This window comes from Bombina bombina, chromosome 6 (assembly GCF_027579735.1).
Source record: "Bombina bombina isolate aBomBom1 chromosome 6, aBomBom1.pri, whole genome shotgun sequence".
Lineage (NCBI taxonomy): Eukaryota > Metazoa > Chordata > Amphibia > Anura > Bombinatoridae > Bombina > Bombina bombina.
The window spans coordinates 255137822-255157358 of record NC_069504.1 but is presented as its reverse complement, the minus strand read 5'-3'; the positions used below and the strand labels follow the sequence as shown (position 1 = coordinate 255157358).

Below are 19537 nucleotides of genomic sequence, written 5' to 3'. Positions count from 1 at the left end.
TTCGTTCTGATGCATATTGCAAATTTTCTGTTAATCCAATAAACCTCATTTCACTACTGAAATATTACTGTGTCCTTCAGTTATTTGATAGAGCAAAATGAAATTGCTGATCCAAACACCCAATTACTGTTATAAATTAAAATCATGTAAATTGTCAGGGGTGCCTAAACTTTTGCATGCAACTGTATATATTGTCATTGGCTCACCTGATGTGTTGAGCTATTTGATAATAGAAGTAAATTGGAAAGTATTTTAAAATTGTATGCTCTGTCTGAATCATGGAAGAAAAATGTTGAGTCTCATGTCCTTTTTTTAGATCTATATTTTGTTGAGTATGTGATACAAGGTATTTTCGACACATTATCTGAAACTGACACCATGAAAAAAACTATTATCACTCAGAATGAATAGATCATGTTAGGCTTATTCTGATTTAGGGCCTGATATTCAAAAGCTCGCCGCCATGGAGAGAAGTCATACAAAACCTTTGGGATTTTTTTAGACCTTATATTGTAATGTAGGAGATTCTCCTTTACATCAAGAACCCTGCATAGTGAGATAAACATCTTTCAAACTAAAATTTATGCTTCTAACATTTTTTTTAGGGACCTGTCCGTACTGACGAGAAGCCTTAGATAATCTCACCTGAGCAACAAGCTTTTGAATATCAGGCCCTAAGTAGTAGCATTTATACAAAACACTTAAGGGTTTTTATCTGTGTTCCAAGATATTTCTGATTTCATTACTAAAAGCTGTGTTCCATCTAATATGTGTGTTCTCTTGTTTGCTGTGTGAGTGTAGTGTGTATGAGGGGGTATTTGTGTACAGTGTTTGTGAAATGTGTGTATCAAACCTTTTGCTGCCAAATCACTTCTGAGCATGTCTTTATTTGTTTAGCTGAACATGCTTGAAATGTATTAAAATAAAGTTTCTAAAATTTGATATCTCAGCAACTACTGCTTGTTTTATTAAGATGTATTTAAAAGAAACTCAAAATTGAAACATGCATATCTAATCTGTTGAGGCAAGAATGTGTCTCAACTCTAGGGGGTGCAAGCTGACCTTGTTATAGTGTAAATGAATGAACACATGTATATATGTAAAATTATTAGCACAAAAAATAAAATAATACGGATGCATTTCACTTTGGAAACAAATACTTCTCCAGTCTGTATTAGCAAAAAATGCTTCTAGTAAAAGTCATTACTGTGTTTTACTGAGCACAGAGCAAATGAACATATACCCCATGTACCCAGGTATTAGGCATGGCCGATGCTACAATAGAGCAGACTAGGCGATCACCTAAGAGCGCCCCTGCGGGGGGGGGGGGGGAAGAATTTGGTGCAATGTGTATATTTATTTATTTTTGTTGCCTAACTTGGGCTTTATAGTAAGGACTATATACTGTATGGTGGCATTATGACTAGAATGGGAGGGGATTCCCTTTAACCTTAGAGTGACAGAGAGAGCAGCTCAGAAAGAACAGATGGAAGCATCTGGCTGAAATATCCCACTGCACAGCACCTGTGCGCTGTGCAAAACATTAACAGCCTTCAAAAATGTTGGTGAAGCTGATAACAGCATCAGCATGGTTTTACTTCAGGGAGATCATGTCAGACTAATCTAATTGACTTCTTTGATTATGTAACAAAGGTATTAGACAAGGGTGGAGCATTCTAGATTTCAGCAAAGCATTTGACACCGTCCCACACAATAAACTAATTCACAAACTGTATCTCCTTGGTCTAGATTCAAAAATTGTGAACTGGGTGGAATGCTGGCTTAAGGACAGAAAACAAAGTGTCTTAATAAATGGAGTTCATTCAGCAGAGGGGGCTGTTACTAGTGGTGTTCCTCAGGGGTCAGTTCTGGGGCCTGTTTTGTTAACCATATTTATCTGCGATATCAGCAAAGGGCTACAGGAGAAAGTATGTCTGTTTGCAGATGATACAAAAATGTGTAACAGAGTGGATGTTCCAGGGGGTGTAGACAAAATGAGAAGTGATATAAAACAATTGGAGGATTGGACAAACGACTGGGATCTAAAGTTTAACACAGCAAAGTGTAAAATAATGCATTTAGGGAAGAAAAATCCAAATGTTAATTACAGACTCAATGACACTTTACTGACTGTTACAGACTTGGGAATTATTATTTCAGATGATTTAAAACTTAGTAAACAATGTAGTAATGCAGCGAGTAAGGCTAGCAGAATACTTGGATGTATTGGTACAGGTATTTGCAGCAGAAATAGTAAGGTTCTTATGCCACTTTATAGATCATTAGTTAGGCCTCATCTTGAGTATTGTGTGCAGTTCTGGAGGCCATATCTTCAAAAGGATATTAACAAACTTGAATCTGTGTAAAGGAGGGCTACCAAAATGGTACATGGTCTAAAAAAACTTACTAGGATAGGCTCAATGACCTAAATATGTATAGCTTAGAGGAGAGAAGGGAAAGAGGTGATATGATAGCAACTTTCAAGTACATTAAAGGGTTTAGTAAAACTGAGGCTGTGGGTATTTTACATAAAATGGAAAATTCAAGAACAAGGGGTCATGAGATCAAGCTAAAGGGTAGTAAATTCAGGAGCAATTTGAGGAAGCACTTCTTTACAGAAAGAGTGATTGATTTATGGAATATACTTCCTCAAGAGGTAGTAGCAACAAACACTGTGGGGGACTTTAAAAATGCATGGGACAATCATAAGGCTATCCTACAAACTAGATAAGATTATACTGTTATGTTTCTATGTTTCTATAACAGCAGTGGCAATTGCCTCCATCCACAACCTCATGCATATTACTGGGGCTGATGGCCACTTGTAGAAGCACTGAGAATACTACATATTTTGATATACTGCGAGAAATCAGTATATCAGTGTCTTCTTCTGCACAATCTCTATATTTAAATATTTACCTATCTACCTATATATTTATGAAAAGTCATAATTGCCTAGTACCACTTGTTTATAATCTGTCTACTCTACATACATACATATCAATTAATGTGTTTAGATGGCCATAATCATTTTTCAGCACAACATGCCCTATTTCGGTGTATAGGCACCCACCATCATTACACAGTGCAACGTGTTTATTTTCATATAGAAGAGAAAAAAGAAAGCGCCAAATAGGGTAGACCAGTCGATATCAGGAGAAATACACAAGCAGGAGGAGGAAATCTACTCACATGGAGGAAAGCACTGAAATGTGCAAAATAGGCAGGCCGGGTCCTCAAAGTCGCCGACAGACTCAATCTCCACGGCACTCACAGGATACAGCGGAGGTGTGCTGGAAGAAGGTCCCACACAGCGGCAATACGAAATCTGTGTCAGTCTTAACAGCGGCAGTACAAGGAGTACTCTAAAAAGACTGGTAAGCAATCACAGGCGGCAGTGCGTGTAACAGTCACGCAAGTAAAACTTCAGGTTGAGATACTATACTCTCAAATGCAAATGAGTCTCAGCAGCAAAAGTTAAAAAACATTTATCTACAAAGGTTAAAAAAATGTGCAAATAGAAACGCGTTTCTCAGTGATACAGCACAGTTTCATCAGGCTATACTCTACAGATAAGCGGCTGCTAATTTAAAGGACTCCTAACCAATCAAGAACCAGTCTGGAAACAACACACACTTTGGTTGCCACAGTGACCGTTTAAACATAAAAAAAGAAAAGAAGTGCAGAATAGAGAGAACAGACAGTCAAATAAGACTCATATATAAAACTTTTAGAACTTGATAGTATGTATTAGAGAAATAGTTACAAAAAAATCATATAATATTGAATAGCGATATCACAAGAATCAAAGTGGTGTGTGACGGGTTGCACAAATTGGCAAAAAAATATATATAAATGGGGGAACACGTATAACGATATAAAATTAATACTAAATAATATATGTAAAAAGGATGTATATATTAATTATGAATAAAATATAAAGAAATTAGTACCCCAAAAATGGGGACCGAGCAGTGTGATGAGCCGCTCGAGTAGACCAATAAGTTTATGCTGCTGATCCAAACTAACTATAAGTGCAAATAAAAGCCAATTTTTGGTTCAGAACCTGGGTTGTGCTTGCTTATTGGTTTGCTAAATGTAGACACCAATAAGCAAGCGATATTCAGGGTGCTGAAGCTAAACTGGGCTGGCTTCTAAGCTTTACATTTCAGCTTTTTAAATAAAGATAGCAAGAGAACGAAGAACAATTGATAATAGGAGTAAATTAGAAAGTTGCTTAAAATTGCATGCTCTATCTGAATGATGAAAGAAAAAAAATTTGGGTTTAGTATCCCTTTCAGAATGTTGTAAAAGTAACATTGGACTGTAACTGTTTACAAACTTCTCATTTATTATAAAATAAAAAAATAAATGGTACATAGAAATCTAAAGTGAGAAATATATATGCAATTATTTTAGCAAAGTATTATTGTTGTCAGGAATCATTCAATCTGATATTTATTAACAACACACATATATATTAATAGCAAACCAAGGCTGTACAAAGATAACTTTATTAAAACTTTTTCTGTAATGTTTTATGGCATACATAAATGAATCAACTTTCTTTTTTGCTGCATATACATAAATGATGGCATGAGGTTTCTCTGGGGATACTGTATGTAATATCTGTATGTTTTCATTTCTTCTTTATCTGGCAGTATAATGTCATTGAAAATCCTAAGCCAACGAGCTGGAAATCAAACAAAGATAAGTATTAACAATTTTAATATCCTACAGATATAAAGTACCAATAGATGAAATGGTATTTCTTAAATGAGTCCATTGAATAAAAGCACACAGAAGAGGAAATTATAATGAGAATGTACAAGCTGACATAATAAGATTTTTACACGTAGGTGGATCCCTGTTATGCTGAAACATAATCCATTCAAACAGGTGGATTTGAGATAGTGTCTCCAGATCAGATATGACCCAAGTGCAAATGTAACTTACTAGAAATAAAGCAGAGATGTTTCTGCTAAACACTAACAAAACATGGACTGATGTTAAAGGGACAGTGTACTTTAAAATAGTTTTTCCCTTAATGTGTTTCCAATTGCTTTTTTTTACCAACTGCAGAGTAAAAATGTATGAAAACTAGCTTTTTAAGGTTTATTTGTGTATATTAATGCTCTGATTTTGTGTTTTGAAGCCACAGCCTAATAAAATGGGTTGAGCTTGTAGGTATAATCAGATCTCATTACTGTATCAGATTGTGTACATATACCTTCTTCTTTATCTTATATCTGTCCATAAACCAATCACCAATACTTGGAGAGAACAATAGAAAATCAACATTTTATTACATTATCTCTGCTATATCCCACTGGGTGTGTAATTTCTTCTGCTGGCTATGTTTACACCGCTCATCTATAGCTTGGACCTGCGGCCACAAACTTTCAGAATTGGTGTGGATACCACTGGCTAAATCTACTATTTCAAATGCCAATATAAGGGTAAACGAGCTACTTGTAAACAATTTAATACACTCCAGAAAGTAAAGTGGATCATTGGGAACAAATTAAAGGGGAGAACATTTTTTAGTAAACTTTCCCTTTAATCATGGCTTGTGGGGGTTAAAGGGAGAGTAATAATCCCTTTATTGCCCATTCCCCAGTTTTGCATAACAACACAGTTATATTAATGTACTTTTTACCTTGTTTCTAAGCATCTTCTGACAGCCCCCTGATAACATAACTTTTTATTTATTATCTATTGACTTGCATTTTAGCTGTGTTTTGCTAACTCTTAAATAACTCCCGGGCATGAACACATTGCTATCTATATGGCCCACATGAACTAGCAGTCTCCTATAGTGAAAAGCAAATACAAAAGGATGTGATTAAGAGGCTGTCAATAGAGCCTTTAAAACGGGCAGAAATTTAGAGGTTTAAATGTTTTAAAATGTATTAATCTAACAATGCTGGTTGAGCAAAGCTGGGGAATGGATAGTAAAGGCCTTATCTATCTTTTTAAACAATAACAATTTAAGTGTAGACTGTCCCTTTAAACACATAGGGGTCGATCACAATCGTTTCTGAAATGTTCAGCTGATATTGACATTAGAACTTTGGATGACTTTACCAGCTTGGTTTTGAGTGATCAGAATTTCAACTTGTATTGGTTGTTAAAACCCCTTAGCCATGAACAATCTACTGATAACCACACAAAAACATGTTTGGTTGTTAAGGTTGTGATATAAGAATAAAATAAACAAATGCAATGTCCATACAGATTTAGATATTACATTATACGCATTTGAATTGAGCCCTCTGTATATTGTGCAACTGAGCTTGTACACTATGTAATATTAATAAGTGACATCTATTCACTTGAGGTCTTGTGTTCCAGGAGTAGAGCGATGTATGCTAATGAACAATAAAGCAACCTGAAGAAGTGCATGATGGTATTGTGAACTTCTGTGTTGGAAGGCTTATTTATATGGATAATACTATGAAAAGCAGAAGGTGTCTTTTGGCTTTACTAGATTATATCCTACAATCAAGAAGAACAATATGAGAAATTAATATCTGCCAGAAGAAAGTGTTTGCAACATCTACGATCTACAATAACGGGATTCAAAAAGATCACATACTGTGGATCCTTAAAGCGCAAAGTAGTCATTTCAATATTGCAAATCATTTAAACTCTCACTGAATAGAATTTTTTAATTTTTTGCAACAGATTAAAAAAAAAAAAAAAAAAAAAATGTGTACATGGGCAGTGTTAGACAAATACAGATCCATACTTTTATAGAGATGCTGTTATTGAGTGAACACAAAAGGAATTGTCAAGTTGTAATAAAAAAATTAGGAGAAAGTGTTTTATCAGAGAAAATATAAACTACAGTATGGTGCAAGTTGACCACTGTTATGTGTGATACAGAGTCCACGTGAAACATATACATTAGTTATATATTTTTTTATTTCGGATATTACAATAGAAAATAACTGAAGATTTTACATTACCTCTATCAATGCAAGCCCAAACGCTACTCCAATAATAATTATTAGGTTCTTTTTCATGAGGTCGCTTATTGCAGTTGCACATGACTGTATAAAGAAATACAATGAGGTAAATAGTCTGGATGTGTTTTGAAATGCACATTAGACAAATAAAAGTAGATTTTTTAATTTATATGAAGAATATTCAGAGACACTGACAGAATAAATAAGATAATATGCTCTGTATCTGCTGCACCCCTCTGTGAGTCCCTTCACTGGCTCCCCATTCACAGTAGAATTAAATTCAAAATTCTCACTTTGACCTACAAAGCCTTAACCAATGCAGCCCCCCCATACCTGTCCTCACTCATCAACAAATATACTCCAGCCCGTCCCCTAAGATCCAACAACGATCTACTCCTTGCCTCTTTTACCATCACCTCCTCTCATGCTAGACTACAGGACTTCTCTCGTGCGGCTCCTCTGGAACGCACTTCCTCGTGCTGTCAGACTTTCCCCCAACCTCTCCTCCTTTAAACGCTCCCTAAAGACCTTCTTGTTCAGGGAAGCCTATAACCAAATCAGTAGCTAATGAATTCCACTTGCCTAATAGTTGCCCTCATCTAACTTCACACTAACATCATTCCCACCTTTGCAATCCCCACCTCCTGTTTCTCACCCTCCCACGGGAACAGGGCTCCCAATTCCTCCTGTATTTGTTTGTTAAATTTTGTCTGGTGTCTCATATTGTACTGTCCTTTTATCTTTGTTACCTATGAACAGCGCTGCGGAATCTGTTGGCGCTTTATAAATAAAGAATAATAATAATAATAATGACATGAACAATTTAAAGGCACAGTATTGAGGTTTTTCCTGCCTCCCTCTAGTCATGGGTGCTGCCATGTTGAAATCTAGATTTCACTGCATTCCACTGCTGATGAGTTTGTACATGTGCAGAAACTCTTCATAAAATACCTGCAGTGAAACCTAGGTGGAGCTACATTGATAACACAAACCTATGCTAAGAATAATGTAAAATCTAATATTACAAGTCAAGGGTTAATGAAAAATGGTCAATGAAAAAAGTAGTAACCTTGGAGACCTGAAGAAAAGTGTTAGGGCTAAAATAAAAGTATATACATATGTAACTAAACATACAGATACATGCACATATAAACACACCTTTCAGGCATTACCAGTTTAGCACCTTGGGGGGTAGTTATCAAGCCGTCTACTTTACCTGTACGCCCGCCTAAGCTCGCCTACAATCACCGCCGCGGACCTTCAAAATTTCGCCTAAGTTATCAAAAAAGCTGTCAAAAAGCCGTGCACCAAGTACGGGGTGATGAGCAGCGGATTGTGAGAGTTATCACTCATCCGATCTCGCTGCTCTTCGGCTTTTTGACAGCTTTATTGCTAGCCTGTCACTAAGCACCCACACTAACTACACTGTTCTGCCCCCTATACCGGCGCCCCCAGAGCCCCCCGCAACTAAATAAAGTTATTAACCCCTAAACCGCTGCTCCCGGACACCGCCAACACCTACATTATACCTAGTAACCCCTATCCTGCCCCCCCTATACCGCCGCAACCTATAATAAATTTATTAACCCCTATCCTGCGGATCCCGGACCTCGCCGCAACTAAATAAATTGTTTAACCCCTAAACCGCCGCTCCCGGACCCCGCTGCCACCTATATTAAACGTATTAACCCCTATCCTGCCCCCTTACACCGTCGCCACCTATAATAAATTTATTAACCCCAATCCTGCCCTCCCCCTACACCGCCGCCACTGTAATAAATTTATTAACCCCTAAACCTAAGTCTAACACTAACCCTAACACCACCCTAACTTAAATATTAATTAAATAAATCTAAATAATATTTCTCGTATTAACTAAATTAATCCTATTTAAAACTAAATACTTACCTTTAAAATAAACCCTAATATAGCTACAATATAAATAATAATTATATTGTAGCTATCTTAGGATTTATTTTTATTTTACAGGCAAATTTCAATTTATTTTAACTAGGTACAATAGCTATTAAATAGTTATTAACTATTTAATAGCTACCTAGCTAAAATAAAGAGAAATTTACCTGTAAAATAAAAACTAACCTAAGTTACAATTACACCTAACACTACACTATACTTAAATAAATTAATCCTATTTAAAACTAAATACTTACCTGTAAAATAAACCCTAAGATAGCTACAATATAATTAATAATTACATTGTAGCTATTTTAGGATTTATATTTATTTTACAGGTAACTTTGTATTTATTTTAGCTAGTTAGAATAGTTATTAAATAGTTATTAACTATTTAATAACTACCTAGCTAAAAGAAATACAAAATTACCTGTAAAATAAATCCTAACCTAAGTTACAATTAAACCTAACACTACTCTATCATTAAATTAATTAAATAAATTAGTTACAAATAACTACAATTAAATTAAATAAACTAACTAAAGTACAAAAAATAAAAAAAGCTAAGTTACAAAAAATAAAAAAAATAAGTTACAAACATTTAAAAAATATTACAACAATTTTAAGCTACTTACACCTAATCTAAGCCCCCTACTAAAATAACAAAGCCCCCAAAATAAAAAAAATGCCCTACCCTATTCTAAATTAAAAAGTTACTAGCTCTTTTACCTTTCTTTTGCCTGTAAAATAAAAATACAACCCCCCCCACATTAAAACCCACCACCCACATACCCCTAATCTAACCCAAACCCCCCTTAAATAAACCTAACACTACCCCCCCTGAAGATCATCCTACCTTGAGTCTTCTTCAGCCAGCCGACCACCGATGGAACCGAAGAGGAGATCCGGAGTGGCAGAAGTCATCATCCAGGCGGAGCTGAAGAAGTCTTCCATCCGATGAAGTCATCATCCAGGTGGCGCTGAAGAGGTCTTCCATCCGATAGAAGTCTTTATCCAGGCGGTGTCTTCAATCTTCATCCATCCGGAGCGGAGCAGAGCCATCTTCAGACGAGCCGACGCAGAGCCATCCTCTTCTTCCCGACGACTAAAGACGAATGGATATTCCTTTAAGGGACGTTATCCAAGATGGCATCCCTTCAATTCCGATTGGCTGATAGGATTCTATCAGCCAATCGGAATTAAGGTAGGAAAAATTTGATTGGCTGATTGAATCAGCCAATCAGATTGAAGTTCAATCCGATTGGCTGATCCAATCAGCCAATCAGATTGAGCTTGCATTCTATTGGCTGTTCTGATCAGCCAATAGAATGCAAGCTCAATCTGATTGGCTGATTGGATCAGCCAATCGGATTGAACTTCAATCTGATTGGCTGATAGCATCAGCCAATCAGATTTTTCCTACCTTAATTCCGATTGGCTGATAGAATCCTATCAGCCAATCGGAATTGAAGGGACGCCATCTTGGATGACGTCCCTTAAAGGAACCTTCATTTGTCGTTAGTCGTCGGGAAGAAGAGGATGGCTCCACATCGGCTCGTCTGAAGATGGCTCCGCTCCGCTCCGGATGGATGAAGATTGAAGACGCCGCCTGGATGAAGACTTCTATTGGATGGAAGACCTCTTCAGCGCCGCCTGGATGATGACTTCAATCGGATGGAAGACTTCTTCAGCGCCCCTTGGATGATGACTTCTGCCACTCCGGATCTCCTCTTCGGTTCCATCGGTGGTCGGCTGGCTGAAGACGGCTCAAGGTAGGATGATCTTCAGGGGGTAGTGTTAGGTTTATTTAAGGGGGGTTTGGGTTAGATTAGGGGTATGTGGGTGGTGGGTTTTAATGTTGGGGGGTTGTATTTTTATTTTTCAGGCAAAAGAGCTGTTTTCTTTGGGGCATGCCCCGCAAAAGGCCCTTTTAAGGGCTGGTAAGGTAAAAGAGCTGGTAACTTTTTAATTTAGAATAGGGTAGGGCATTTTTTTATTTTGGGGGGCTTTGATATTTTATTAGGGGGCTTAGATTAGGTGTAAATAGCTTAAAATTGTTGTAATATTTTTTAAATGTTTGTAACTTATTTTTTTTATTTTTTGTAACTTAGCTTTTTTTATTTTTTGTACTTTAGTTAGTTTATTTAATTTAATTTAATTGTAGTTATTTGTAACTAATTTATTTAATTAATTTAATGATAGTGTAGTGTTAGGTTTAATTGTAACTTAGGTTAGGATTTATTTTACAGGTAATTTTGTATTTCTTTTAGCTAGGTAGTTATTAAATAGTTAATAACTATTTAATAACTATTCTAACTAGCTAAAATAAATACAAAGTTACCTGTAAAATAAATATAATTCCTAAAATAGCTACAATGTAATTATTAATTATATTGTAGCTATCTTAGGGTTTATTTTACAGGTAAGTATTTAGTTTTAAATAGGATTAATTTATTTAAGTATAGTGTAGTGTTATGTGTATTTGTAACTTATTTTAGTATACATTATTATTTTACAGGTAAATTTCTCTTTATTTTAGCTAGGTAGCTATTAAATAGTTAATAACTATTTAATAGCTATTGTACCTAGTTAAATTAAATTGAAATTTGCCTGTAAAATAAAAATAAATCCTAAGATAGCTACAGTATAATTATTAATTATATTGTAACTATCTTAGGGTTTATTTTACAGGTAAGTATTTAGTTTTAAATAGGATTAATTTATTTAAGTATAGTGTAGTGTTATGTGTATTTGTAACTTATTTTATTATACATTATTATTTTACAGGTAAATTTCTCTTTATTTTAGCTAGGTAGCTATTAAATAGTTAATAACTATTTAATAGCTATTGTACCTAGTTAAAAGAAATTGAAATTTGCCTGTAAAATAAAAATAAATCCTAAGATAGCTACAGTATAATTATTAATTATATTGTAGCTATCTTAGGGTTTATTTTACAGGTAAGTATTTAGTTTTAAATAGGATTAATTTATTTAAGTATAGTGTAGTGTTATGTGTATTTGTAACTTATTTTAGTATACATTATTATTTTACAGGTAAATTTCTCTTTATTTTAGCTAGGTAGCTATTAAATAGTTAATAACTATTTAATAGCTATTGTACCTAGTTAAAATAAATTGAAATTTGCCTGTAAAATAAAAATAAATCCTAAGATAGCTACAGTATAATTATTAATTATATTGTAGCTATCTTAGGGTTTATTTTACAGGTAAGTATTTAGTTTTAAATAGGATTAATTTATTTAAGTATAGTGTAGTGTTATGTGTATTTGTAACTTATTTTATTATACATTATTATTTTACAGGTAAATTTCTCTTTATTTTAGCTAGGTAGCTATTAAATAGTTAATAACTATTTAATAGCTATTGTACCTAGTTAAAATAAATTGAAATTTGCCTGTAAAATAAAAATAAATCCTAAGATAGCTACAGTATAATTATTATTTATATTGTAGCTATATTACGGTTTATTTTAAAGGTAAGTATTTAGTTTTAAATAGGATTAATTTAGTTAATACGAGAAATATTATTTAGATTTATTTAATTAATATTTAAGTTAGGGGGGTGTTAGGGTTAGTGTTAGACTTAGGTTTAGGGGTTAATAATTTTATTACAGTGGCGGCGGTGTAGGGGGGGCAGGATAGGGGTTAATAAACTTATTATAGGTGGCGACGGTGTGGGGGGGGCAGATTAGGGGTTAATAAGTTTAATATAGGTTGCGGCGGGGTCCAGGAGCAGCGGTTTAGGGGTTAAACTTTTTATTTAGTTGCGGCGAGGTCCGGGATCGGCAGGATAGGGGTTAATAACTTTATTATTGGTGGCGACGGTAGAGGGGGGGCAGGATAGGGGTTAATAGGTATCATGTAGGTGGCGGCAGGGTCTGGGAGTGGAGGTTTAGGGGTTAATACATATATTATCGTTGCGGCGGGGACCGGGAGCGGCGGTTTAGGTGTTAACATATTTAGTATAGCTTGCAGTGGGCCCCGGGAGCGGCGGTTTAGGGGGTAAATACTTTATTTAGTTGCGGCGGTGTAGGGGGGTCAGATTAGGGGTGTTTAGACTCGGGGTACATGTTAGGGTGTTAGGTGCAGACATCTCCCATAGGAATCAATGGGATGTCTGGCAGCAGCGAACATGAACTTTCGCTATGGTCAGACTCCCATTGATTCCTATGGGATCCCCTGCCTCCAGGGCGGCGGTTTGAAAACCAGGTACGCTGGGCCGGAAAAGTGCCGAGCGTACCTGCTAGTTTTTTGATAACTAGCAAAAGTAGTCAGATAGTGCCGCACTTGTGTGCGGAACATCTGTAGTGACGTAAGCATCGATTTGTGTCAGATTGAGTCCAGCGGATCAAAGCTTACGTCACTAAATTCTACTTTTGCCGGTATCTAGGGCTTGATAACTAAGGCGAATCAGCCTCGCCAAAAATACGCTGCGGAATTCCAGTGTATTTGAGGTTGATGGCTTGATAACTAGGGGCCCTTGTCATGTATCAAATCCCTTTAAATGACTATTAGAACACTTTTATTAATAAAAACACATTTATCGCCCTATATCTCTCTCTGTCTATATATCTATCTGTTTATCTATCTATCTATCTATCTATCTATCTATCTAAATATAGAGATATATTATAAATTTAAAATATAGTTTCAGACTTTGTGAAGAACTTCACTATGTCTTCTTTTTATTTAGTGCATTTTCAGCTTAGTGCTCAAATGTGCCCCATAGAACTCTATGGGACCAAATTATCAAATTGCGGGTGGACATGATTCGCTGTAGTGAATCTTGTCCGCCCGACATTGCTAAATGCCGACAGCATACGCTGTCGTCATTTAACATTGCACAAGCAGTTCTGGTGAACTGCTTGTGCAATCCCATCCCCTGCAGATTCGTAGCAGGGGGTGTCAATCAACCCAATCGTATCCGATCGGGTTGATCACTGTCCGCCACCTCAGAGGCGACGGACAAGTTAAGGAGCGCTTAAGACTGCTGCTTCTTAACTGCTGTTTCTGGCGAGCCTGAAGGCTCACGCGGAAACAGGGCGATTAAGGGCCAGTTGGCACTTGTTAAATCGGCCCCTATAAGTTGAGAGATTTAGCGCTGCCACGCTATCCATCCTCCAGATGTTAGCATGTTGGAGGTTTTCATAATTTAGGGGGCGATTTATTAAGCTGAGATGGACAAGGGCGCATATACACGCCCCTGTCCGCCACAGCTCGCCTATAGCGGTCTGAATTCTCCTGGAGGAATTCAACATTGCACATGAGTGCTATTTTGCGTTCGCATGCAATCCCGCCCCCTGCCCTCGCACAGCCAATCACACGCGGGCAGGAGCTGTCAATCTCCAAGGTCGGAAAAGACCGGGGAGATTGAATTTCACCAAAGAAGAGGTGGCAAAGAGGTTAGCAAAGCCGTGGTCTGATGACTGCTGATTGTTAAATATGGCATGCAGGTTCTTGTGTGAGAACCGGCTGCCGTAAAGGGTCAAAGGCTGGCAAAAGCCTTTGATAAATCGACCCCTTACTTTCCACTTGTAAAATGGAAGTAAAAATGGGAGCACTATGGCTTGTGCTCTAAGGACGTTAGTGTACCATAGTGCAATCATTTTTATGCTGCCCTTGTATTCTAGGCCTTAGTTTTCAATGTCCCTATCAGCAACACAATGCCCTTTTGAATTACAATGTTGAGTGTTTGTTTTCAAATGAAGAGGATTCTATAATATTTGTTTTACTTTGTGAATAATAGTAGTTGTGCACTTTAAATTAGGAACTTATTTGAAGATTTTGATTGAGGGCTTAAATGGACACAAAGCAACTCTCATTTTTGTGTTAAAATTGTGCTTTGTACCATGCTCCCCAGAGAGGCCAAAATGCTGAATCTGTAATCTATTTTTTCAAAATGCAGCAAATTGCTTAATCCAGCTATTTGATATGCAACATTTTTAGGTTAAAGAATTAGCTTTTTGTCCTTTTAGGGCAGTGTTTCTTAATTCCAGTCAACATGGCACACTAACAGGTCAGATTTTCAAGATATCTGAACTAGAGCACAAGTAAAATAATCAGATAAGTATAATGCACAATCTGGTATTATAAGGTGATAAATTGATACATTTTTTTAGTTATATTCTATTATTGTTGAGGACTGCACCATGAAGAGTAAAGGAATTTGTATAGCAGTATTTTCACCTCTCTTCATTTTTTGTTTTATACTTTAATATTTTATATTTAGTATTTCAAGAACATGCTTTAAGATTTCTAATTCTTCATGTGTGCTAACCGACACTGCATTAGACATAAAAGTGTGAAAAATATGTGAGAAAATAAATTTTATTATTTAATTATCTTTTAATGTTAATGTAAAATAGATGTATATATACATATATATATATATATATATATATATATATATATATATATATATATATATATAGGAATAGCTACACAGGTAGAGGTGTATACAGATATATATAGGAATATATATTTACAATAAAAATAACATTGTTTTGTATGGGAAGAATGTTAAATATTCATAACTTATGTTGGTTTAGTGCATGAGCAATAAGTGTTAGGTTTTATCGTCTATGCTATTTATCATCTACGCTCTCCATTGAAGTCAATGGGGGGGAATAAGTTAAAGTGGTCGTGATATCCGAAGTACTTTGGTTAGAGCTCATCGGGTTTTGCTCATGTGCAAACCTTTTACTTTAAACTTGTAATACACACTCTACCCGACGCCCAAAAAAAAGTGTACTTCTAGCGAAGTTTACGCTCAAGCAAAATTGCTAAATAGCAGGCCACTTGTAATCTAGCCCATAGTTCATCCCTAGTTGTTTTTTTTTAAATAGGGACATAATCATTATCCATAAAGTAGATTTGCACAGATTGTATTGTGTTGCACTTTCTCAAGAAGAACTGGCAGCCTCCATGTTCGGCATTCTTTGCTATTGAAATAGACAAATGCACATCCCTATTTAAAACAATGACAATAAATATTTTTTTAGCCTTTTCACTTTCTCCTGTGTCACCCTCTCTCCTCTCTCTCTCTCCCTCTCTCCTCTCTCTCTCTCCCTCTCTCCTCTCTCTCTCTCCCCCAATCTCTCTCTCTCTCCCTCTCTCCTCTCTCTCTCTCCCCCAATCTCTTTCTCTCTCTCTCCCCCAATCTCTCTCCTCTCTCCCTCTCTCCTCTCTCTCTCCCCCAATCTCTCTCTCTCTCTCTCTCTCTCTCTCAAACTAGCTCTCTCTATCTCTCTTGATTCTCTCTTCTCTCTGTACGTCTCTTTTCCTCTGTTTTCAATATTACAATTGACTTGTAAAGTGCAGACTTTAGATAGCATTTGTATATGAACTGTTTAACATGTCAGATTGATTATAAAAAATAATACTAATATGTTGTAATGCTGAAAATACCTGTTTATAATAAAGTTTTCCTTGATAAGTAACACAAGGATGTGATTCAGTGGACGCAGTACAAATGCAGGACTTTGGAATTGAACCACTCCAGTCAGAGTATCCATCTACAATGCCACAGCATTTGCTCTAAAAAAACAAACAGAACATTAATAAAATACTTTGTTTCTAGATGTTAAACAATTTTAAAAGGATCCACAATGTAGTGATTCATTTTGAAACAGTTCTACAATAGGGAAAACTTTAATGAAACTGTTGGGCAGACATTGATAAACAGTCATTGCAGTATTTCACATATTCATTTGTTCCTTTAAAAAGCAGCAGTAATTCACCTGTTATATACATCTCATTCTTAAAGGGACATAAAAACCTAATTAATAAACTTTCTGTTGTCTTCCATTAGCTGAATATAAAAACTATGGCCTAGATTTGGAGTTTTGTCGGTAAGGACCCGCGTAGCTAACGCCGGCTTTTTTCTGGCCGCACCATAAAAATAACTCTGGTATTGAAAGTCCACAAAAAGGCTGCGTTAGGCTCCAAAAAAGGAGCGTAGAGCATATTTAACGCAGCTTCAACTCTCGATACCAGAGTTGCTTACGCAAGCGGCCAGCCTCAAAAACGTGCTTGTGCACGATTCCCCCATAGGAAACAATGGGGCTGTTTGAGCTGAAAAAAAACCTAACACCTGCAAAAAAGCCGCGTTCAGCTCCTAACGCAGCCCCATTGTTTGCTATGCGGAAACACTTCCTACGTCTGCACCTAACACTCTAACATGTACCCTGAGTCTAAACACCCCTAACCTTACACTTATTAACCCTAATCTGCCGCCCCCGCTATCGCTGACCCCTGCATATTATTATTAACCCCTAATCTGCCGCTCCGTAAACTGCCGCTACTTACATTATACCTATGTACCCCTAATCTGCTGCCCTAACATCGCCGACCCCTATATTATATTTATTAACCCCTTATCTGCCCCCCACAACGTCGTCTCCACCTGCCTACACTTATTAACCCCTAATCTGCCGAGCGGACCTGAGCGCTACTATAATAAAGTTATTAACCCCTAATCCGCCTCACTAACCCTATAATAAATAGTATTAACCCCTAATCTGCCCTCCCTAACATCGCCGACACCTAACTTCAATTATTAACCCCTAATCTGCCGACTGGAGCTCACCGCTATTCTAATAAATGTATTAACCCCTAAAGCTAAGTTTAACCCTAACACTAACACCCCCCTAAGTTAAATATAATTTACATCTAACGAAATTAATTATCTCTTATTAAATAAATTATTCCTATTTAAAGATAAATACTTACCTGTAAAATAAATCCTAATATAGCTACAATATAAATTATAATTATATTATAGCTATTTTAGGATTAATATTTATTTGACAGGCAACTTTGTAATTATTTTAACCAGGTACAATAGCTATTAAATAGTTAAGAACAATTTAATAGCTGCCTAGTTAAAATAATTACAAAATTACCTGTAAAATAAATCCTAACCTAAGTTACAATTAAACCTAACACTATACTATCATTAAATTAATTAAATAAACTACCTACAATTACCTACAATTAACCTAAGACTACACTATCAATAAATTAATTAAATACAATTCCTACAAATAAATACAATTAAATAAACTAGCTAAAGTACAAAAGATAAAAAAGAACTAAGTTACAAAAAATAAAAAAATATTTACAAACATAAGAAAAATATTACAACAATTTTAAACTAATTACACCTACTCTAAGCCCCCTAATAAAATAACAAAGACCCCCAAAATAAAAAATGCTCTACCCTATTCTAAATTACTAAAGTTCAAAGCTCTTTTACCTTACCAGCCCTGAACAGGGCCCTTTGCGGGGCATGCCCCAAGAAGTTCAGCTCTTTTGCCTGTAAAAAAAAAAAATACAATACCCCCCCCAACATTACAACCCACCACCCACATACCCCTAATCTAACCCAAACCCCCCTTAAATAAACCTAACACTAAGCCCCTGAAGATCTTCCTACCTTATCTTCACCATACCAGGTTCACCGATCCGTCCTGAAGAGCTCCTCCGATGTCCTGATCCAAGCCCAAGCGGGGGGCTGAAGAGGTCCATGATCCGGCTGAAGTCTTCATCCAAGCGGGAGCTGAAGAGGTCCATGATCCGGATGAAGTCTTCATCCAAGCGGGAGCTGAAGAGGTCCATGATCCGGATGAAGTCTTCTATCAACGACATCTTCTATCTTCTTTCTTCCGGATCCATCTTGCAGACCTCCGACGCGGAACATCCTCTTCTCCCGACGCCTACTAGCCGAATGATGGTTCCTTTAAGGGACGTCATCCAAGATGGCGTCCCTCGAATTCCGATTGGCTGATAGGATTCTATCAGCCAATCGGAATTAAGGTAGGAATATTCTGATTGGCTGATGGAATCAGCCAATCAGAATCAAGTTCAATCCGATTGGCTGATCCAATCAGCCAATCAGATTGAGCTCGCATTCTATTATTCCTACCTTAATTCCGATTGGCTGATAGAATCCTATCAGCCAATCGGAATTCGAGGGACGCCATCTTGGATGACGTCCCTTAAAGGAACTGCCATTCGGCTAGTAGGCGTCGGGAGAAGAGGATGTTCCGCGTCGGAGGTCTGCAAGATGTATCCGGAAGAAAGAAGATTGAAGATGCCATTGATAGAAGACTTCATCAAGATCATGGACCTCTTCAGCTCCCGCTTGGATGAAGACTTCAGCCGGATCATGGACCTCTTCAGCCCCCCGCTTGGGCTTGGATCAGGACATCGGAGGAGCTCTTCAGGACGGATCGGTGAACCTGGTATGGTGAAGATAAGGTAGGAAGATCTTCAGGGGCTTAGTGTTAGGTTTATTTAAGGGGGGTTTGGGTTAGATTAGGGGTATGTGGGTGGTGGGTTGTAATGTTGGGGGGGGGTATTGTATGTTTTTTTTTACAGGCAAAAGAGCTGAATTCTTTGGGGCATGCCCCGCAAAGGGCCCTGTTCAGGGCTGGTAAGGTAAAAGAGCTTTGAACTTTAGTAATTTAGAATAGGGTAAGGCATTTTTTTATTTTGGGGGGCTTTGTTATTTTATTAGGGGGCTTAGAGTAGGTGTAATTAGTTTAAAATTGTTGTAATATTTTTCTTATGTTTGTAAATATTTTTTTATTTTTTGTAACTTAGTTCTTTTTTATTTTTTGTACTTTAG

The 19537-nt window shown here is 36.7% G+C and overlaps 1 protein-coding gene across 1 annotated transcript in view; it reads right to left on the bottom strand.

The window, feature by feature from the left end:
• Window positions 1-4496: 4496 nt before the first annotated feature.
• Window positions 4497-19537, bottom strand: part of TSPAN8 (tetraspanin 8) — a 203838-nt gene continuing 188797 nt past the window's right edge. Inside the window, exons 8-10 of the mRNA XM_053719791.1 lie at window positions 16315-16443; window positions 6972-7055; window positions 4497-4693 (exon numbers count right to left, since the gene is read on the bottom strand). Coding sequence (XP_053575766.1) covers window positions 4640-4693; window positions 6972-7055; window positions 16315-16443 — 267 coding nt within the window. The 3' untranslated portion in view covers window positions 4497-4639. The remainder of the gene's footprint in view (window positions 4694-6971; window positions 7056-16314; window positions 16444-19537) is intronic.